This window comes from Pipra filicauda, unplaced genomic scaffold, assembly GCF_003945595.2.
Source record: "Pipra filicauda isolate LSUMZ 115617 unplaced genomic scaffold, ASM394559v2 scaffold87_size3191425_pilon, whole genome shotgun sequence".
In the NCBI taxonomy this organism is placed as follows: domain Eukaryota; kingdom Metazoa; phylum Chordata; class Aves; order Passeriformes; family Pipridae; genus Pipra; species Pipra filicauda.
This window is the reverse complement of record NW_024105064.1, coordinates 2198188-2218825: the sequence shown is the minus strand read 5'-3', so window position 1 is coordinate 2218825 and position 20638 is coordinate 2198188. Positions and strand designations below refer to the sequence as shown.

The following is a 20638-nucleotide window of genomic DNA, read 5'->3' as shown; positions in this document are numbered from 1 at the left end:
CCTTGGGCAGTAGCTGGGTGTGGACAGATGTGGCTCACAGAGGTGTCCAAGCTCCTCTCACCTGGAATGTTTCGCTGCAGACTTCAGGTTAATGCTTTGACCCTGTAAAACTGAGCACTGAGTTCCTGCCCAGTGTCATGTTCTGGTGTCCCTTCACAGTTTGGGAATCTCTTCCACCTCATTAAAGACATTTGAGACCCCGAGACATCATTAACTCCATAGCACTGTGTACTGTTGCCTTAATTCCTTGCAGACTGGGCTGAGCAAGAAGGACTGAAGTGACATTTTAACTCAAACCCCTGGACTTTCACAAGTGATGTAACCTGGAATTTTCCCACATGTAGCAACTGCTTCCTCTTTTTCAAGTTTGTCTCAGCGTTTGCTGACTGTCAGTTGTTTACAGCTTCCAGTTTCTCGAAAACAAACTCCTACATGAAGGAGAAAACAAAATCCCCGATTGCCACATTCTCACATGGGGTAACTTGTTCTCTCTTTGTGGCTTTGTCCTGATGTGATTTATCCAGTGAGTCTGTGATCTCTTCAAAGTACTATTGGTTTGAGATGCAATTTAGGAATTAGAAAACCTGCCTGGGTTTGGTAACTGAAGGAGTCTTTTACTGTTGGCATCTGTACAGGGGCTTGATCCTGCCTCTGTTGGAGGATCTGGTTTTTTGTGACAAAGCTCCTGGTGATTTCAAGGGACTGAAACCAGATGCCTTTTGTTTTTCCAGATCAAGTACAGACTGGAAAATGGTTTCCTCCATTTCAGCACCTTCTGCCTGTATTTGAGTGACTCTGACACAGTAATGTGTGTTGTCAAACAGGGGGTTTGTACCAGAAAGAGAATTTAACTGATGATGTCAGGCCACTTGAGGGTAAAAGTTCAGGACAGGTATTGTGGGAGATGTGAGGAGGGCGTGGGTGAGCTGTGCCAACAGCTACACCCTTGGCAAAGGGAGGGGAAGGCGTGGTGGGAGCTGGAGGGCACAGGGAGACAAGTGGGTGTGCAAACTGTGCCTGTCCTGGCAGTGCAGGTAGGGGGGACATGGGGGGATGGTCGGGGGTGACTCTGTGACTGAGGGGAGAGGGTTGGAGGAGATGGTGGTTCAAGGGGAGATGGTCAGAGGAGATGATGGTTGGAAGTGGGATGGTTGGAGGGAGATGATGGTTGGAGGGGAGATGGCCTGAGGAGATGATGGCTGGGGGTGGTGGGGTGGTCGGAGGGGAGCTGCCCCATGTCCCACAGCCGGCACCTCTCCCGCGCGTGTACCCGCACCCGTGCGGGATCGCACTGTTGGCCACTATACAAACCCGACCATCCCCGATTAATTAATTAATAAATATCTGGGCGATCAACCAGCCATGAGGGAGTTGGGGGGCGGGGGGGGCGGCCCCGCGCAGCGGCCGCGCCTGCGCGCTGGGCCCGGGTGGCTCCGCGCCTGCGCGCGGGGAGGCGGGGACGGGACGATGGAGGCGCGCAGGGAGCGCCGGGCCCTCGCCCCGCACCGACCGCCCCGCGCCCGCCACAGCGCCCGGCACAGCGCCCGGCACGGCGCTCAGCACCGCCCGCACCGCCCGCACAGCCCGCACCGCCGCTGAGACACCGCCCGCGGTGAGTCCGGCCCGCGCACGCCCACCCGCGCAGGAGCGCGGCCGGGCCGGGGGGAGCGGGGCGTCCCTCTGTCCCTCGGTGCGGTTCCCTCTGTCTCCCCCGGTGCAGGTCCCTCTGTCCCCTCGGTGTGGGTCCCTCTGTCCCCCCGGTGTCCGTGGGTCCCCCCGGTGCGGGTCCCTCTGTCCCCCCGGTGCAATGTGTCCCAGTGTGTGTCCCTCTGTCCCTCTCTCCCCCTGGTGCGGGTGTGTCCCTCTGTCCCCCCGCTGCTCGCGTGTCCCTTGTGCGTGTCTCTCTTTTCCCCCGGGTGTTTCCCGGTGTCCGTGTGTCCCCGCCATGGGCGTCTGTCCCCCCGGTGCGGGTCCCCAGTGCGTGTCCTGTCCCCAGGGTGCCTGTCCTGCCCCGGTGCGTGTCCCTCTGTCCCCTCCGTGAGTGTCCCCGGTGCGTGTCCCCGCCGGGGCCGCTTGGATCTCCATCCCACGTGCCCGCATCCCCATCCCGCATCCCTCTCGGGCTCCCCGGGAGCTCCGGCCAGACCCAGGAATGTTCCCCACCGGGAACCCCGGGGCGGGACACTTCCCGTAGGGATAACAGCTCATCCCGGAGGAATAACAGCTCATCCCGCAGGGATAACAGCTCATCCCGCAGGGATAACAGCTCATCCCGGAGGAATAACAGCTCATCCCGGAGGTGCGGGTCCGGCTCAGAGCGGGCCGGTGGGCTCGGGGTGTTAATGCCCCGCCCGTGGTGCTGTCGGGGGGTGTTTTGGGGTGGAAGGGTTAACAAACGGGCTTGTTTTGCCCGAGTGTCGCACACGTGATGGTCACACCGTCTGGTTTTTGGTAGAAATAGCATTTGGGTGTGTAATCAAAACCCGGGCGGATGAATTGCAGCTGCTGTCAGAGAGGGATCGGGCTTGTTCAGACCCACGAAAATGCGAAGTTCTAAACCAAACCAAGAGGAAGTTTTGGCTGTCTCATACACTTGTTCCTTTTTCTGCGTGTGAGAGGGGCGTTTAGTGCCCTGGGGGAAAGAGTCAAAGGCAGGTAAACCTCTCTTGCAGTGCTTCCTTCAGCCAAATACAACATAAAAAAACCTTCTCCACAGAACTAAGTGATCCAGCAGACAGGGCTCTGTAGCAGTGGGGTGAGTGGTAGCAGTTTTGGATAGAACCTTGTCCTCTTTTGTCCTAATACAAGGTACAAAACAAGGTGTTTTGAATACCTCTTCAGTGTCCAGGAAATCAGAAATGCTGCAGCCTTGAAGGCGTGTGAGGATCTGGTGGGGATGGACCTGCACTGACCCTGTAACCAGGATCACTCGGGGCAGAGCCTTTGACAGGGAGAGTTTGTTATGAAATAACAGCTCTCAGGTCATTAAAAAATAAAATTAAGTCCCCTGGTGATTTGCAGCCTTATGCTCCTTCTGGGGATGTGATGGCCTTGTGTCCCTCTACATAAAGATGGTTTGATGAAACCTCTTCATGGGAGTGTTAATTCACAGTGACAGAGAAATGTGAGGTGGGAAACTACAGTAAAACTGCAGTTGGATCCATGTGAGAGGTGATTCACCTGGTTCCTGTGTCACCATCACAGATATTTAATACTGAATGTTGACAGTTCCTCAATTGTCCTTCATTCTGCAATGTTGTTTTCCTTAGTTTTTTTTTTTCTTAAGTTTTTTAAATTCTTGACATGATTTAAAGCAGAGCAGCCTTTTCATTGCTTTGTTAACATGTGTTTAAAAGTCTTTGGATCCAGTCCTGGAAGCTGTTCAGTGATAGTTTTGTCCTTATGTCAAGTCTGCTTATTTAATAAAGGTCTTGTGAGGGAACGTTAATTAAACAGTGCACGGTGCAAGCTGTAGTTAAAACAGCCTGAATTGGAAAGTATTACATGGAGGGAGTTCTTAGGCTGTATTTAGTAGGTCTGTGCACCTTCTTACTTCCACTTTTGTGCTAATCTGATTTTCTTTACTGTCAGCATCTGTCAGATGAACATAATTCAATCAAAGTCACATGGAAACACTCCTTACTTATTGCTTATTATATAAATTATTGTTCTCTGCCCTCCCCCCTTAGTCACCTAACTGGCACAAGCTTTACATTGAGCTTAAATTGTCTCAAAATAGAGGTACATTTTTTCCCCAGTCTTAGTTATGAGGAGTTATGAATATGTTGAAATGAGGATTTCCCAAGTGCTGGTCACGGGTGACGCTGAGCAATGAGTAACCCACAGCTAAACTTTGATGCCTCTGCAAGTGCAGGATGTTATCAATTATTGATGGTGGCAGTAATTGTACCTGTCTGTGGGGGTGACTGAGCTGCAGCAGGAGCAGAAGTCCTTTTTAATTTGATTAGCTGGTGGTTCTGTCTCATTCAGTAACGAGCCAGTGCTGGGTCTGAAATTCCAGCTGCGTTTTATCGGTGGTTTTGTTGCCTGGAAGTTGGGATGCTGGGAAACAGCACCTGTAAGATCATGGAGTGTGTCATCCTCTGGGGATTTTTCTGGGACTGTTTTCCAGAGCCACAGCCCATTTTAAAGGTTTCAGGGGTGCTCAGTTCCCCTCTGCACAGGACAAAGTGGGAAGTGCATCCAAAGGGATGAAACTTTGAAAAACGTCTGCAGGTTTTTAAGGAACCAACTTTTTCCCCGTCTCGGAATCCAGTGCCTCAAGGAATGTGCTGTTCCTCTGGGCTGCTCTCCTTGGATACTATTTGTTTATAGTTTGGTGTTTGTCCATACCCTGAAAGTTGGTTTCTATTTATATTCTGATAAGGCTGGTTCTGTTCGCTTCAAGTAATGAGAACTTACATACGAGATTTCTGGAACTTTTGCAGTTATTTCAAGTTTAGGTTTTGGTTTGGTTTTGGTTTGGTTTGTTTCTGCAGAGCTGGGCTTTAACCAGCTGTTTATCTTCTGTTTGTGCTGGTTGTTGGTGGAAGTGAAATACTTCACATTTGTCCTTATTTTGTCGTGTTTGTTTTGGACACATTTTGTCACAAATGAGTTAAGAACTTTCTTCCAACTTCTCCTCCAGCTTGTTTTTCTCTCTTCTCAGCTTGGAGTTAACCTGATTTTTGTGAAGAGCTGAGGTTTATTATGGTTATTTCTATTTCATTATCTGACAGGGGTATTTTTTTATGCTCTGTCTTAGAGTATTCTGGTTTTATGTGTCCAATATATATATCACCTAATGGGAGACTTTATAGTTTTTCCTGAGTCTTCATTCCTTGGCACATATTTAAAGCTTTCCCTCCTCTTCAGTATCAAAAATAAATTCATTTTATCCCTTGTGTAACTGAAGACATGAATCTGTGCTGGTCTTGAAACAACTTTGTACTAAGCCTGTTCTAAATCTGGGAACATACTGGTCATTTTTAATTCCAGTGTCTCCTGATTACCTTGAAGAACTTCCCAATTGGGATCCTTCGGGGAAGTGTTTGTCAGTGGGTGTGAACTCGGTGTTTCATGTACCTCCCAGCTCCTCTTGCAGAAGCTTTAATAAAAACCAATTAAAAAACCACTGTGGGGGCACTGGGAGGACCCCACCTGAAGCACTTTGTGGTGAGTGATGCTGAGCACGGAGCAGGGGCTGCAGAAAGCAGGGAAATCCCCCAAACCACACGGCTCATCTTGGCAGCAGGGGCAGTTCCAGTCACTTTTTGATGTTAAGCACAGCTCCAGTAATTTTTTGGTGTCCAGCACTTGAACTGCTGAGAGAAGAGGGCGCCTTGGGGCAGTGTCAGCAGCCTGGGGTTAAAGCAGTGATCTGCATTTGAAGGGGAGCCCCGTTAGCTTTGCTAATACCCACATTTTAATTTTTTTTTTCCCCAGGGATCGAATTTCTCTCTGGCTGAGGCTCCTTCGCTTCCAGGATGGAGATGAGTCGGGAGAAGCTGTGTGCCAGCAAGGCTGAGGGCAGCTCAGACTCTGGCTATCACTGCTCAGCCTGTCACGATGACGAGGAGTGGGGCAACACCAGCCGGGGACGGTCCAAGTCACGAAGTCTGTCGGCTTCACCAGCCCTGGGAAGCACCAAAGAATTCCGGTACAAACTCCTGCTTCTTCCTCTTCCTGCTAAAATAGATCAATTTAGCTGGATTTTAGTTTTCACTCCTTTTGTATAACCCTAAAATGCACCTCAGGAGGTTGGTTTTCCAAAGCGAGGGCAGGAAGTTGAAGGTGGGGGGTAAACTAAGAAAAACAATATAATAATGTAATTAATAATAATTAATAAAAGTGGCCTGGCTGTCTAAACAGGTGTCTGAGAGTTCATAGTCTCAAAAAAAAAAAAAAAGGCACAAATCAACAGCAGAGACACTCCTGCAAATCTTTACCAATGTTCTAGTGCTGCTTTTATTTCCGCTAGGCAGAGCTCTAGGACTGTGTTAAAACCTGTGTGAGTGTTTAGGTTCTGTGTGAGGCAGCACAGTCAGTTTGTGTTTGCAGACACTTCCCCAGCCCTGAGAAAGTTCCAGTTGTTCCTTTGGGCCAAATTTCCACTCTCGCTGCAAGGCCCTTGTCATGTGGACAGTGATGGAACCTCTGATTCCGTGATCTTTGGACCCTCTGCAAATATTGGGCAGTGCTGGGGCAGCAGTGGGTCTGCTGTGGTGGAAGGCACAGCAGAACTTCACCTTCCTTGCCCTGTGAGCCTCTCAAGCACGGCCAGAGCCACAGAGGAGTTCCCCAGCCCATGGAATGTCATCCAGAGTTCCTGCTTTGCTGGTAGGAATGTCCTTGGGAGGCAGAGCACGGGTGGGTGAGGCTGCACTTCACAGGGTGCAGGGAGGCAAACTGAGAGCCTCGGTCTGGAGAGGCTGCAGGGTTAGGAAAATACCCTCTGTGTGTGGAGTTCAGGGTGTTTAATGCTTCTGGAAGGGGTTTGCTGAGGGCTCTGCTCTGACTGTTCCATCCTAGCTATGGTGGGGTGTGTGTAGTCAATAAATAAGACTTTAAATCATCCTGTAAAACTGGGGGGCTTCCTCTGCTCCACTTTATGAACATAGACTTCAGTCAACCTGTGTAAAAGGCCATGTGGTCCAAATTTTTGTGTATTATCTTCTGGCTAAATAACTGCTTTTTCAGCCAGGAGAGATCTTCGTGGGCCCCTGTGCATTGTGGTTTGGGTTGGGGTAATTGCTGCTGAGATTTTTTCTTCATTAAGATGCTCTGCAGTCATTCACTGTCTTCAATTTAGGGCTAAATTGTCACAAGACTGCCAGGAAGTGCTGTCAGGCTTCCTCTGGAGTGCTCAGATGGAGGGAGTTGCCCATCTGCTCTGAACTGACAGGCAGATTTTCCTAAAAGATGTATAATTTCCAGGGCACTGCTGCTCATTCCTAGCAAAGACTGACTACAGATAACTTTAAATTCAGTGCAGGCATTTTATTGAGTAAATAATAAACCCAAGTGAAACCTCAATGAGAAGTTACACCAAGTATTGATTCATCTCTGGAACGTCCTGAAGGTTGGCCGTGGATATTTGAGGCCTCATGTGGGATCAGAATTCCAGTTACTGGGAGGGGCCTGGAATTCTTTCAACCTGTGTTGAAAGAAGGCAAAAAATGACAGTTATCTGGGAGAAGCTTGAGTGGGGCAAGAAGTGGGAGGTGATGTTGTGCCAGGGTGTTATTTAACTCTCCTCATTTCAGGTGTAATTGCTCATGAGTGGAGGGAGACTTATCATTCCCTTGCCCGTGTTGGCACACACGTTAATCCCTCGTTATGTCAGGCCTTGCTCATTTTTCTGCTTTAATGTAGATAAGGTAAACTTTATAAAACACTTAGTAATACTCTTATCTGACTGGGTTAGTCATGCCTGGCCTTAACAGATGGAAAAAAAAATTATCTGAGAAACGAATGTAATTTCTGTTTTCACGGTGGGAAGTCGGATCTTGGGCGCTCACATTTTGTTAGACGTGGAACAAGCAAGATGTTGCTGTTATTCCTTAATTATATGTATTTGTAACCTGTGATCTGGTTTTGATTTTTATTAGATTTCTGAGGGGTTTTTTTTTAGCTCTAAGAGTGAGTCACAGGGCTGGCCTGAGCTGCTTTATAACACACACAATAGAAGGCAGTGCAGTAATGATGGTGGCTGCCAAGCAGTGGGGTAAGTGAATTAAGCACAGGAAAGGCATGTTTCCCCCTTCTTTTTAATGGAATAATTCTGGGAGCACTCACAGAACGTTTCAACAGTTCCATGATCAAGTTTTGCTCCCCTTTCCAGATTTGCTGAGGGAGGTGGGAGGGAGGTGAGTTCTGACGTGCTCCAGATAATCCCATCCTGGAGCCAGGAGTAACCCTGTGTTCTCCTGTCTTCATTTTGAGCATAAATGAGACCTCAGAGCTCCTGTTTGTTTGAAGGCAAAGATCACATGAGATAAATAAATAGTGGGGGGAAAGCATTTTTTTCAATCTGTTCAAAACTGTAGCCTCGTACTGCAGATATCTCTGTGTAGAACTGAAGGGTTTGCATTTCATTAATTTATTGAGTGCCAAGATTTAAACAACAAGAAGGTGTTTAAATAACCAGGACATGCATCACTGTGGCAAAAGAGTTTGAAGGAGTTGCCTTGGTGTTGGAGATCTCGCTGTAAATGCTTGTCAGGGCACACACTGGGAGACCTAATGCATGGACATTTTTGAGATGAAGAGCCCTCACCGAGCCATTTTCCGTGCATTTACACCAGGTTTAGTCATTCTAAAGATGTTTGCTTTCAGGTGAGATCTACATCTTAAAGGAAGAGAGGAAAAAAAGTATTGTTACTGTGCCTGCAGCGGCCAAGCTGGTGCAGACACCTGAAATGTGAGAGTTAATACCTACAAAATGAAACGGTAACAATAAATGTAGGGTTAAGAAATGCACTTTGCCCTGTATTTCTTAGTGCAGCTGTTCCAGAGAAGTGGTTTTGGTGGCTGTGGAGCCAAATGTGCCCAGATTTCTTTTATTCACTGGTTGTTTGGGTTTTTTTGTCCCTTCAGGAGAACGCGCTCCCTGCACGGACCATGCCCAGTGACCACGTTTGGACCAAAGGCCTGTATGCTGCAAAACCCTAAAACCATTATGTAAGTGCTCATTCTGGGGCAAAGAGAAGTTTGCTTTCCCACTCCTCACCCCCTAACCAGTGCTGTGTGTGTGTTTTTACCTGATGTTTGGAGGTTTTGCCATCCTGGGGCTGCTCTGCCAGACTGGCACGATCTGCAACCCACAGTTTGGGGGCAATAATGGCAACTTTAATCACTGTAAACTCGGGGGAACAAAAATCCTTCAGGACAGCTCGAGGAAAGGGAGAGGAATTGTTCTGTGTGCTGTGGAATCTGAGGAGAGGCTTCTCCCTCCCTCGGTGATGATGTTAGAATGGGTAGTTTGAGTTTTTTGTGTTTGATCTCTGGCACTTTCTCTGTATGAATATTGTTAGGGCAGGCTTGCTTTCAGACTGCTGATCAGTGTGGAAGGAAGGGTTGGTGTCTGCTGAGTGGGCAAATAAACATTTTAATTTTGTAGGTTGGGTGGTGTCAAGTGTTGCTTTTTACACCATGTGTTATATACTCAGGAAATGGTGTCTTGGTCAAACGAGGAATGTCAGGGTTTGACCAAGGCAGGAGTCCCTGATTTTGGGGTGGGGAGGCCCTGGCACAGGTTACCCAGAGAAGCTGTGGCTGCCCCATCCCTGGGAGTGTCCAAGGCTGGGTTTGAGCAACCTGGGCTAGTGGAAGGTGTCCCTGCCCAGGGGAAGGGAACTGGGTGACCTCTAAGTTCCCTCCCAACCCAAACCGTTCTGCGATCCCGTGATTTTTGTCCCTTTAAAAGGTTTTATTTCTTTGCTCTCTCCATTAAGTGTGAGGTATTTCAGTCAATATTTACCTGCCCAAACCTTTCCCTCAGTAGACAGTGATGTTCCTCAGAACACTGGTGGCACCCAAACCTTTCCATCAGTAGACAGGGATGTTCCTCAGAGCACTGGTGGCACCCAAACCCTCCCCAGGCAGGTGTGGCTCAGGTGAGGGCACCCTGAGCTTCCTCATTCCTCGTGTGTGGTGTAAAAGGTGCCCTGCAGAGCTGAGTTCAGCTGAAACCCCGCCTGGGCTGTGTTTCCTCACCTGGCTGTGGGGGAGCAGCTCCTCCCAGGGGCTGGCCCAGGACAAGGGATATAAACCAGGGACAGGAGCCCTGGGCTGCAGAGCCTGCGGGTGACACGTGCCAGGGAAAAGCTGCCTGGGCAGGAGAGCTGGGGAGCAAAGGTGCCTGAACTGAGGGACTGTTGGAGGACCAAACTGTAAATGTCCTTTTCTTACCGCACCCGAGGTTTTGTTGGATCTTCTAAAAACAAGCAAAACATTTTTTGTTTTGGTTTGGTTTGTTTTTTTTCTCTTGTGTAATCAATAATATTGTTAAACTCCCTTCGCTGGGAGGGATTTTTTAACAGAACATTAAGTACAGGCAGAAGTCAGTGAAGGTCTTGGCGTGTCTCTCAATATGACCATCGGCACCAGAGCTTGCAAACCTGCTTTCTGAAGGCTGTTATGATGAACTGAATGAAGACTCAGTGAAAAAAGGATCAGGTGGTTGTGCTCTTTGAGAGAAAGGGGAAGTCAAATACCTGCTTTTAAAGCTCTTTTTTGAAATGGGGTTTTCCTGACGAAATCTTGCCTCTGAAGATCCGGAATAAACTGTTTTACAGGGGATTTTTCTGTGAAGCCTCACTGCTTTTTGTTGGGACTGATTGCAACACTTCATAGGGAGAAACATTTTTCAGAGAAAAATGTTTTCTTCTGAGGTCACAGTTTATTAATTAAGTGATAAAAGCCTCAGCCTTTGACTTTTTTGGAGCTGTTGCATTTGCCTGACTCCTGGAGAGAAACATGAAGATCTTAAAGTGTGTTAGGAGTAATGTTTCCTTTAGTAGAACTGCGTGGAATTGGTGAGTACAGCTCAAAGCAGGCAGAGTGGCTTCTGTCTGAATGAAGTTGGAACTGGTTCTGGGCTTATCCAGTGAAATCAGTGCTGCAAACTTCAGTTCTTGTCAGGTTTATTGATATTAGACCTCCTGCATTAACTTGGTTTCTACTGTACTTGTACATAGAATATAGGCATTAAAATGAATTTTAAATTTACATTAAGCTGTTTGACTTACAGTGTTCAATGGGGGGGAAAAAATTATGCTGTAGCTTTTTTCTGATCCTCTGATTGAGTGTTTCTCCTTACTTTGAGTGGGCTGAAGAGGGCAGAGCACTGAAGCAGGCTGGAGGGGAGCAGGGGAGGTGGCACTGGAAGGGTTTGATCCGAGAGCTTTTGTGGGGCTGCTGTTCCCATCCCTGCTTGCCCTCGTTGTTCACATGGCAGCAGGGCCAGGAGCTACAGCACTTTAATCCTGGGTTATCTTCAGATATCAAAGCACTGATTGGTTTCAGGAGCATCATTACAATGTGAATTATTGCGTTTTCCTGCCTCTCCTTGCAGTGCTGAGGGCTGGGTGTGTTATTGGCAGGTGAGAGCAGGTCAGGGTGACCCTGGGGGGTTTTTGTCCTGCAGGCACATCCAGGATCCAGCCAGCCAGCGGTTGACGTGGAACAAACCCCCCAAGAGTGTCCTTGTGATCAAGAAGATCCGTGATGCCAGTTTGCTGCAGCCTTTCAAGGAGCTTTGCGTGTACCTGACCGAGGTAACGAGATGGAAAATCCAGTTTTACCATAAAAAAAGATTTACATCTAAACCTCTTTGAATTACTGAGCCTGTTTAATGTGCAGAATTATAAATATATATAATATATAAATATTCACACCCATTGCCACTGGATGTAGTAAAATCTGTTTCAGAGCTCAAGATCAGTGCTGAAGTATTTCAAGCTAAAAACCAAAAAAAAGTGAAGTAAAAACTTCCTTCTGCAGTCCCAAAATACAGGGAATGGGATATTTAAAAAGCTTGAAGCCCTGAACAAACAAACACAGCAGTGGTACTGCACCATGTAATCTGTGTTCCAGGCTGTAGTTTAGTTTATGAGATAGGTCTGTGCACGCTGCAAAATTCTCGTGAGAATTAGAACCACACATGGAAAAACAACCAAGAAATGCAGAACACTCCCATAAAATATTATTATAAATATAAATATAATATAATTTTAAATAATGTAACAATATTATAATATTATAATGTAATATTATAAATATAATATATTACATTATAATATTATTTAAATGTTTTAAACTAATGCAAATTGTGGGGAGAGTCAAACGTGTTGGCATTTTAAGACTTTAATAACGAGCTTATTGTCTCTCTCTCAAGGAGAACAATATGATAGTGTACGTAGAAAAAAAGGTGTTGGAAGACCCTGCCATAGCTAATGATGAGAATTTTGGACCAGTGAAGAAGAAGTTTTGCACCTTCAGAGAAGGTATGGAAGTGATTCCCTGAGGGTGCAGTTATTGCTGTTTGTCAACCCAAAGTGTCTTTTGGCAGTGTTTGTTGTTCCATCCCAGCTGTGGGGTTTTTAATGTTTGTGAGGGAACGTTGTGGTGCTGCAGCTTGGAATTTTTTTTCCTGGTTTTAGTTGGGAAACGAAGAGTGTTGCTACAACTGAATTCATATGTTGTGTTTCAATGTTGCTTCCAGATTATGATGATATCTCCAATCAGATAGACTTTATCATTTGCCTGGGAGGAGATGGGACCTTGCTTTATGCTTCTTCACTCTTCCAGGTTGGTCCCTGTGAGAAATAAACCTGTAAACCTTTTTTGTTTTTGAAGCATTTGAAAGTGGTTTTTCCCCCTTTGCTACCGAATTCAGCATTTGTCCTTTGGTGTTTGTTCCTGTTTCACCTTCTGAAAATGATGAAAAATGTGTTGGTTTTGTTAAACACAGTTGAAGTTACATTAAATTAATATTAAAGTTACAGTAAGTAACTTTACATATTGAAGTTACGTTAAATTAATATTAAAAATAAAATTAAGAGTCAAAATATTTACAGGCAACGAGTTGAAGTGTGAATTGCTTTGATTCAGTGGCTTTAAGATTCTTTTCTTTATTGATAGGGTAGTGTCCCTCCAGTTATGGCTTTTCATCTGGGATCCCTTGGATTTCTTACTCCATTTAATTTTGAGAATTTTCAGTCCCAAGTCACTCAGGTTATAGAAGGTAAATTTAAGGGGACAAGGCTTGGGGTGTTTCTGTTTGTTACATTTCTTCTGTACCTTTTTCTCAAGGTGAATTAAATTTTCTTAACTCATTTGGGTTCTCCCTTAAGATTGAGACTGGAGAAACGTGTATTAAATTAACAGAAGTATTGCACTGCATTGACCCTTCCAGTGCTGCTGTTCTGTGAAGGAAAATGGCTCAGAAATAACTTTGTGGAGCAGACAAGTCCAAGATGATGCAGAACTCACATTAAATGGCAGCTAAACATAGAAATAGAGTTTAGCTCTGAAGCCTCTGTGCTGGTTCTCTAAGCAGTGCAGTGCTTAAAAACAGAGAAGTCAGGCAAATATAGAATATTTAAGGAAATAAATACTTTATTTCTTCAATATGAGATTGAGTTGTATCCAAAGTAGATTCCTGAGAAGATGTATAGAATCCCCACATTTCTAGAATGTTTCCTTTTAAATACATGTTTCTGCTGCTCTGATTTTCCTTAGGCTTAGCTTTTGCCTCAGTGAGGATCACCTGAGCCCAGCAGCGTTTTCCAATCTTGATCCACGTCCCTATAAAATCAAATTTCACATAGTGAGGAGGGTGGGAAGGGAATGAGTTGAAATTTTACTTTAATTTTGCTCGTTGCTACTAAAAGATCAGTTTTGAGCTTTAACCAAGTGTGGCCGGTTCCCTCGGGAATGAAACCGGGAAGGCTGGAAGCTCAGGAATAGAGGGCTGGCATTTCATGCAGTTTGCTGGGGGGGATTTTCTGCATTTAACATGTTTTTTTGTGTGTGTTGCACCCCCAGGCAATGCAGCTCTGGTTCTCAGGAGCAGGCTCAAGGTGAAGGTGGTGAAGGAGCACAGGGAGAAGCTGACGGTCCAGAACGGGATCGAGGAGAACGGAGTCGTGTCTGCAAACCTGGAGAAAGAAGTGGGCAAGCAAATTATGCAATATCAGGTCAGAGGGCAGAGCAAGCAGAAGAACTAAATGCTGGTTTTGAATTGCTTTGTGCTTGTTTTATGATGACTCTCCCCTTTTCTTTAGCTGACTCTCGTTAGCCCAGCACTGTGGGACTGATCTGTGCTGCTCTGACTCAGGGTGGGCACTGAATGAGGGGGATGTGGTGCCCATTTCTGCTGCTGCTGTGCTTTGCTTTGGCAATAATTTCACAGAAATCACAGAATTACTTAGGTTGGAAAAGACCTCCAGGATGGAGTCCAACCTTCCTTCTGTTTTGAAAACAAGTAGCAGCTCTAAAGTGAGATACAGCAAAGTTTTTTGTTTGTTTTTTTTAATAAATGAAAAGAGAAACCACTAGTGACCAGCTTCTGGAAATAACTGTTAATCAGCCTGAATTTTTTGGAGGTCTGGAAAACTTGTTTCCCTTTGTCCTTTATTACCTTGCCAGGGCAGCAGTGCCAGGCTGGGGTAACATTTGGTGTCGTGGCAGGTCCTGAACGAGGTCGTGGTGGATCGTGGTCCTTCCTCCTACCTGTCCAACGTGGATGTGTTTCTGAATGGACACCTGATAACCACGGTGCAGGGAGATGGTGAGTCTGGGGCTCCATCCCTCCCCTCCTCAGCTGGGCACTGGGGTTATTTAACTGCAGGATTCCCTCACCTGGAAATGAAATCTGAAGCTTCAGTTCCCCCGTGGCAGCAAAGATGAGTGTGCAGAAATAGGTGTGCTTGTTGATTGGTTAGTGAACAAACTAGGTGTTGTAAGCTTTGTTTTTGGGCTTGTGGAGGCAAGTGGCAGTTTCTTTGGGTGTCACATGTTTGGGCTAAAGGCAAGAAAGAGCTCAGAAAGGATTGGCTTGGACCGTCTGGAATTTGCCGGAGGCAAACAACCTCAGCTCCCAACAACCTCAGCCCTCAACAGCCTCAGCTCCCAACAACCTCAGCCCCCAACAACCTCAGCCCCCAACAGCCTCAGCTCCCAACAGCCTCAGCCCCCAACAGCCTCAGCCCCCAACAGCCTCAGCTCCCAACAACCTCAGCCCCCAACAACCTCAGCCCCCAACAACCTCAGCCCCCAACAACCTCAGCCCCCAACAGCCTCAGCCCCCAACAACCTCAGCTCCCAACAACCTCAGCTCCCAACAACCTCAGCTCCCAACAACCTCAACTCCCAACAGCCTCAGCCCACAACAGCCTCAGCTCCCAGGCTGCAGGAGTTAATCTGCAGAGCTCTTACCCTTAAAAAAAAAGTGAGAGTCACTGTTACAAAACCCTGTAACCCGAGATGCAGAACTTTGTGCAACTCCCCTACAACGCAGGGCAGGTGGGATGAGGAGGGAGTTTCTCCCTGTGTGTGTGTGTTCCAGGCTGCAGTTCTGCTGGGAGGGACGAGCTCTCTGCTTGGTTTTCACGACTGTGTGATTTGTGTCTCCCACTGTGGTGCTGGTGCAGTCCCAAACTTGCTGTTTGTCCCCCCCAGGGGTCATTGTGTCCACCCCCACGGGCAGCACGGCGTATGCAGCTGCAGCAGGAGCCTCCATGATCCACCCCAACGTTCCTGCCATCATGATCACCCCCATCTGCCCACACTCCCTGTCCTTCAGGCCCATCGTGGTTCCTGCTGGGGTGGAACTCAAGGTCGGCTCCTTCGCTCCGATTTCTCTTTGTAAACCAAAAACATCAAGTGTAAATGTGTTGTGATAAATATATAAATGTTGTGGGCAGTCAAGGAACACCCATGGGAGTGGGACCAAAGCAGGGGGGGTTGGGGAATGCTCTGGACCTGGGATTGAGTTCCTTTCTCTCTTTCAGATCATGCTGTCCCCTGATGCCAGGAACACAGCCTGGGTTTCCTTTGATGGAAGGAAGAGGCAGGAAATATGCCATGGAGACAGGTCAGGCCTTTTTTTTGATTGTAGTATCTCTAAGTGTAGAAAATCCTGATCCATGCAGTTCCCTCATTCTCTGACATCTGCTAAAGGAGTGAAGAAACAAACTTTTATAAACCTCTTACAGCACAAACTGCACTAAAAGGGTTCAATTTCCTTATATCTTCCCATTAAAGCAAGTGAAACGTTCAGACAGAAGCATGTGAACCTTGAAAGCTTGGCAAGGGAGATGGGCATGCCTTTAAAAATAATCTATAAATTTTAACTTCAAGATAAATCTTGGGAGTTCTAGCAGATGTAAATCAGCAGGAGCTGCCTGTAAACAGTGGTGCTGAAAATCTCCACGTGGTTTAAGCTGTGTTAACCTGGGAAATGCTGGTGCTCACTTGCTCCTGCCTTGAGTGAGCAGAACACGGGGTGTGAGGGTCCCTCAGGTTTTATGGGCAGTGTATGGTGGCTCATCCTCATGGGAGGGGATTTCAGGGGTTTAAGGCAGCTGTGAGGAGGTCACTGGTGCATTTGCCATTCAGGAGGAGTTTTTTCCTCTTGGCCCAGACAAGTTGCCAGGAAGGAAAATGTACAGCTGGCATAACTCCATCCTGAACTGCTGGTGTTTCCTCTGAGGCTGAAACATCTTTAAAGTAGTTCTGTAGAATATAGAAACATCTTTAGAGTAGTTCAGGAGAGCAAGAAGGTTTCAAACATGAGGTTTGGCCCCGTTTTAGTTTCTGGACTCTCAGTGCTGTTGCTTATAGTTAAAACTTGAAACTTAAAGGCCAAGGTGGCCACTTGGGTGTTCCTGTGTCACTGTGGGGTTGATGTGAAGAGCAGCAGAGGGGCTGCAGGGCATCCTGGGCTGTGTTCAGTGTTCTCACAGTGCCAGAAGGTGCCCACAGTGCAGCTGGGAGCCATTCCCAGCCCTGGCTTTGCTCTGCTGAGCCGAGCCCCAGTCCCGGTCCCGGCTGGGCTGTGGGAGCTCTTGTTCTCCCAGGTTGGTGGCTGTGGGGCTGTGTTAGCTCAGGAGCAGGTTTGGTTTTGCCCAGAGTGCTGTTTGCTGCCCTGCCTGATGGCTGTCCTGTGTTGCTATTGCAGTATTAGCATCACTACCTCTTGCTACCCCCTTCCTTCCATCTGCTTCCGAGACCCCGTGAGCGACTGGTTCGAGAGCCTGGCCGAGTGTCTGCACTGGAACGTGAGGAAGAAGCAAAACAACTTTGCTGTGGAGGAAGAAGAATTTTGAGTGTCTGCATCTCCCCAGACCCGTGGGAATGGAGTGTGGCAGTATCCCCTCTGTCTGCTTGGATTTTGGAGCCTTTGGCTGCCAGCGTGGACCTGCGCTGTGGTTGTGGTTTTATATCTGTGAGATCCCGTGGCTGGGAATTGTGTTACTGCTCCCTGTGCAACCAAGGGTAGGGATGGAAGAAATTGGGCTCTAGTTGCTGTAGTCCAGGGTGAATTTCCTTCTGGAAACTGGATTCTTTCTGATTGAGAGCGACAGCCACATCTGCAGCTTTGATTGTAACCTCTCCCTTACCAAGGGCATGAATGTAGATACACCCCAGGAGAGTGGCATTAAAACAGCCTGGTTTATTTGGTATATTTGTAATTCCATTGAACACTGCTACGAGTATAAAGGCTCTAAGAAGTTTTCTTAAAAAAAAAAAAAAAGATAATCTCTCCTCTTTGTTAGCTTAAATACATCTGGCCCAGAAAACACTCTCTTACTCTCAGATGTGACACGCTGAAGAAACACCCCTGGAGGATGTTTTTTATTGATAGATGGAACTAGCACAAAAAAGTATCTATTTTTTATGTATACATTTCTGTCTCTTGTGCCCATTTGAACAGTGGCTGACCCTTGGCTGTCAGCACTGTGGAAATACCCACAAATATTATTAGTTATTGCAGCTATCTCTGGTTTTGTAGCTGAGCTGCTTTTAGAGCTCTGCAGTTCCTGCTGCTGGGAATCATCCATGTGTTGTGTTTTTCTAATTCTTTTTGTTTGATTCCCTGGAATAGCATTAGAGACCACCATGTTTTTTAAAAAGAAAAAACAAAACAGTCCTCCAAGTGTTCAGGAAGAATCTGGACTTCAATTGCTACAACATTGTCTAGTTCCACTATTGTCTTGAGGAAAATATCCTGTAATGCCCTCAACTTCCATGGATATCCCTTCCAGCTCTTGGTGCTGAGTAAAAGAGGACGGGATACTGCTCTGGTGGCTGGAGAATTGGAGAGGACACATTCCCAGTGGAGTAGCAACGGTGCCTTCAGCGCTCAAGATTATTCTGAGTCTCGTGTTTTTCCTTTTCTAAGATGCTTTCAGAGGTTTCTAACTTCTCTCTGTACATATTTTATCGTCTGTGCTTTTTCTGAAAGAACAAAAAACAAAAAAAACCCAACGGAAGAACTGGTTGGGGGGGGAAAAATAAAAAAGGGTTTGCCCTGTACTTTACCTGAGAACCAGCAAACCCCAGGATAATGTTTACATTTATGTTCTCTGTGGTGCAGTCTCATGATCATTAATTACCCAAACTTTAGCATTTTTCAGTCTTGCTGCATCGGCTGGTGAAGGAGTGGGCAGGAGCTGTTGCAGTTGGAGTCTTGCAGTGGAATTAGTTTCCTGGTTGAGGTGGGATTTCCTTGGAAACAGAGTGAGGAGCTCTGGTGAACTTTCCCTGGTCGTCTTACGTTGTTTCTGTGGTCCAAAGTGGAGATGGGAAGTGTGTTCATTCCCAGACCCTGCCTGGCCTCTTGTCCTCTGATGGTCTGAATAATGTCTCATCCATTCTGGGTGCTGCCCTAGTCTGAGTTCATTAAATCCAGGTGAGAGCACTTTGCCATAAAAGAGAAGCAAACTCTTGGTTCAAATCACAGTGAAAGTGTGTTGGTAGAAACGAACACTCGGTTTGTAAATGCTGTAAAATAGAATATTGGTTTGATTTGGTCTAAACAGACGGATTTTGTGGTACCTGGGAGAATATCCAGGTAAGCTTTTGGGATTTCTCTTTCACTTGAATCTGCAGTAATTGCTTTATCACTGTTTTCGAAGCTGCTTACGGGTTTGCTGGGTGGAGTATCCAGTTATTTGATAACTGTTTACTTTTTGAACTGTAGAAGTGTCAGGCTTTTTTGCTTTGAAACTATTTTATTTAAACATGCAATAATTGAGAGAAGGAACAGGGTATGGGGAAATGCCTGGTGAGGTGGAAAAGGAGTGGAGTTCTAGGCACACTAGGAAGTGGGAATCATTTTGCAGAGGCAAGGTGAAATGATTTATGAGCCTTATCTAGTATTTTTTTAAAGATAAAACTATATTCAGCACTTTTTATTTATGCTTTTTATAATAGTAAAGCTGTTCTTGACTAAGTGGCCGGACTTTTGATTTTCAGAGTGCACAGGTCATGGAATCTGTAATCAAAGTGTACTGAACTACTTTAGATCTACGTTAGGGGTTGGCTTTGAATTTATTCTTTCAATTTATCACCCACTGCAGCTGCACTGCTGGCTCTGAGGCTGCTGCAGTTTTGCTTGGGGAGCACTCCCTGCTGAGGAGGTGTTTGGGTGTGTGCTCAGCCAAGGCAGAGCTGCATCACCCACCCGAGGCAGGGCTGACTCGGGGCTTGATTTTTCCTTCCAAAAGCTGCCTTGATCCCAGTTATCCCAACTGCTCTGTGCCCAAGCACGGCCCAGGCTGTGCTCAGGCATCTCAGACTTATCTGAGTGTACAAAGTCCCTGGGCAAGGCTTTTAATCCACGAGCTGTAATTCCCAAACCGTAATTCCCAAGCAGGAGAGGGAGGCTGAGCAGCAACTGGGGTTTTCAGACTCAGCTGCTGTCACGTGGGTGAATTTTTTGCTCAGAGCTGAACCAGAAAAAAAAAAAAAAAAGCTGTAAATGCACACTCGGTTCGTTGGCAATAAAACCTCGTTCTGCTGATGTAGCTCATTCGAATTAACTCGTTGAAACTGTACTAAAAACAAAAAAAAATAGGGTTTTGCTGATTAGGAGTTTCTAAAACAAGGGGTTTGTGGGTGTCCCTGTACCCTGCAGATCCTTTCCAGTCTACAAAGGGCCAAAATGGAAGCTGGGAAAATGAATTTGTTTTTTTTTTTAAAAAAAAAGTTATTATCCTCTAGTAGAAATTGAAGTCATTAACAACTGTGTAGCACGGAATAAAGCAGTGTACTGAATTTTTAAAAGCTGAAAAATCCTGTTACATATTGTTAACGCATTGAGAACTCGTTTTGAATATTGTTGAAAACGAATATTTTTCAATCCTTTCAATAAAATCTTTTTGTAAAGTTGCATTTGTCGAGCAGCGCTTTGACTGGGGGAGAATATCAGATTAAGAACACACACACAGTTAGTTGGAGAGCAAATGTCCAGGGTGGGCTTTGACACGTTGTCTCGTGGAACAGGGGCATCTGTTTTACTAAAATACAGCCAGGGCTTTTCTGAGGGTATTGTCTGATAACAGTCTGGGCTCAAGAGTTTCAAAAGAAATGCTGGATTTGCTGTGCAAATTGAAACAGATCTTGTGTATGAGTAGCTGGGCTACATTAACTGTGTTTTTGAAGGCCCAGGGATAGAAATACCAGGGCAGTGATGTCAAATAACCTCTGATAATTTGGATAGCAAGATGAAGATTGAAAATGCAGTTTAATTGCCTGTTGTGTCCTTGGCTTTGCACGTTCTGACCAAGTTCCAGACCCTTCCTCCCTGGAACTTGTCACTAATTGTGTTTGAGAGTCCTTTGGTTTCCTCATTAACGTGTCACCCCTTCCAGCAGCTCCTGCAGGTGCTGGACAAGTGTGAGGAGACACCTTGGGCAGGTGATGGAGCTGCTTTGGAGTTCATTTGTTTTACAAGCACCTTAGGAAGGATTTTCCATCTTCTCCTGCCTGGCTGGTGACAAACTCCTGCTGTCCCTGGCCAGAGCAATAACCCCCATTGCTGGGACACTGACACTCAGTATGACATAAAACTATTTATTACTCTATTTATTGCATAAAACACACTTTCTTCACCTAATTTTGGTCA

At 46.3% G+C, this 20638-nt stretch overlaps 1 protein-coding gene across 2 annotated transcripts; it reads left to right on the top strand.

The window, feature by feature from the left end:
- Positions 1 to 1487: 1487 nt before the first annotated feature.
- Positions 1488 to 19905, top strand: NADK (NAD kinase). Of its 2 annotated transcripts, XM_027728690.2 has the most exons (12): positions 1488 to 1612; positions 5446 to 5659; positions 8599 to 8682; positions 11150 to 11279; positions 11900 to 12008; positions 12227 to 12312; positions 12646 to 12748; positions 13552 to 13703; positions 14197 to 14296; positions 15187 to 15344; positions 15519 to 15601; positions 16688 to 19905. In XM_027728690.2, the coding sequence occupies exons 2-12, from the start codon at positions 5487 to 5489 to the stop codon at positions 16833 to 16835; spliced, it is 1326 nt and encodes a 441-aa protein (XP_027584491.1). In that variant the 5' UTR covers positions 1488 to 1612; positions 5446 to 5486; the 3' UTR covers positions 16836 to 19905. The 2 variants fall into 2 exon arrangements, with proteins under 2 accessions (XP_027584491.1, XP_027584493.1); XM_027728692.2 differs by lacking the exons at positions 1488 to 1612; positions 5446 to 5659 and adding an exon at positions 6244 to 6339.
- The last annotated feature ends 733 nt before the right edge of the window (positions 19906 to 20638 follow it).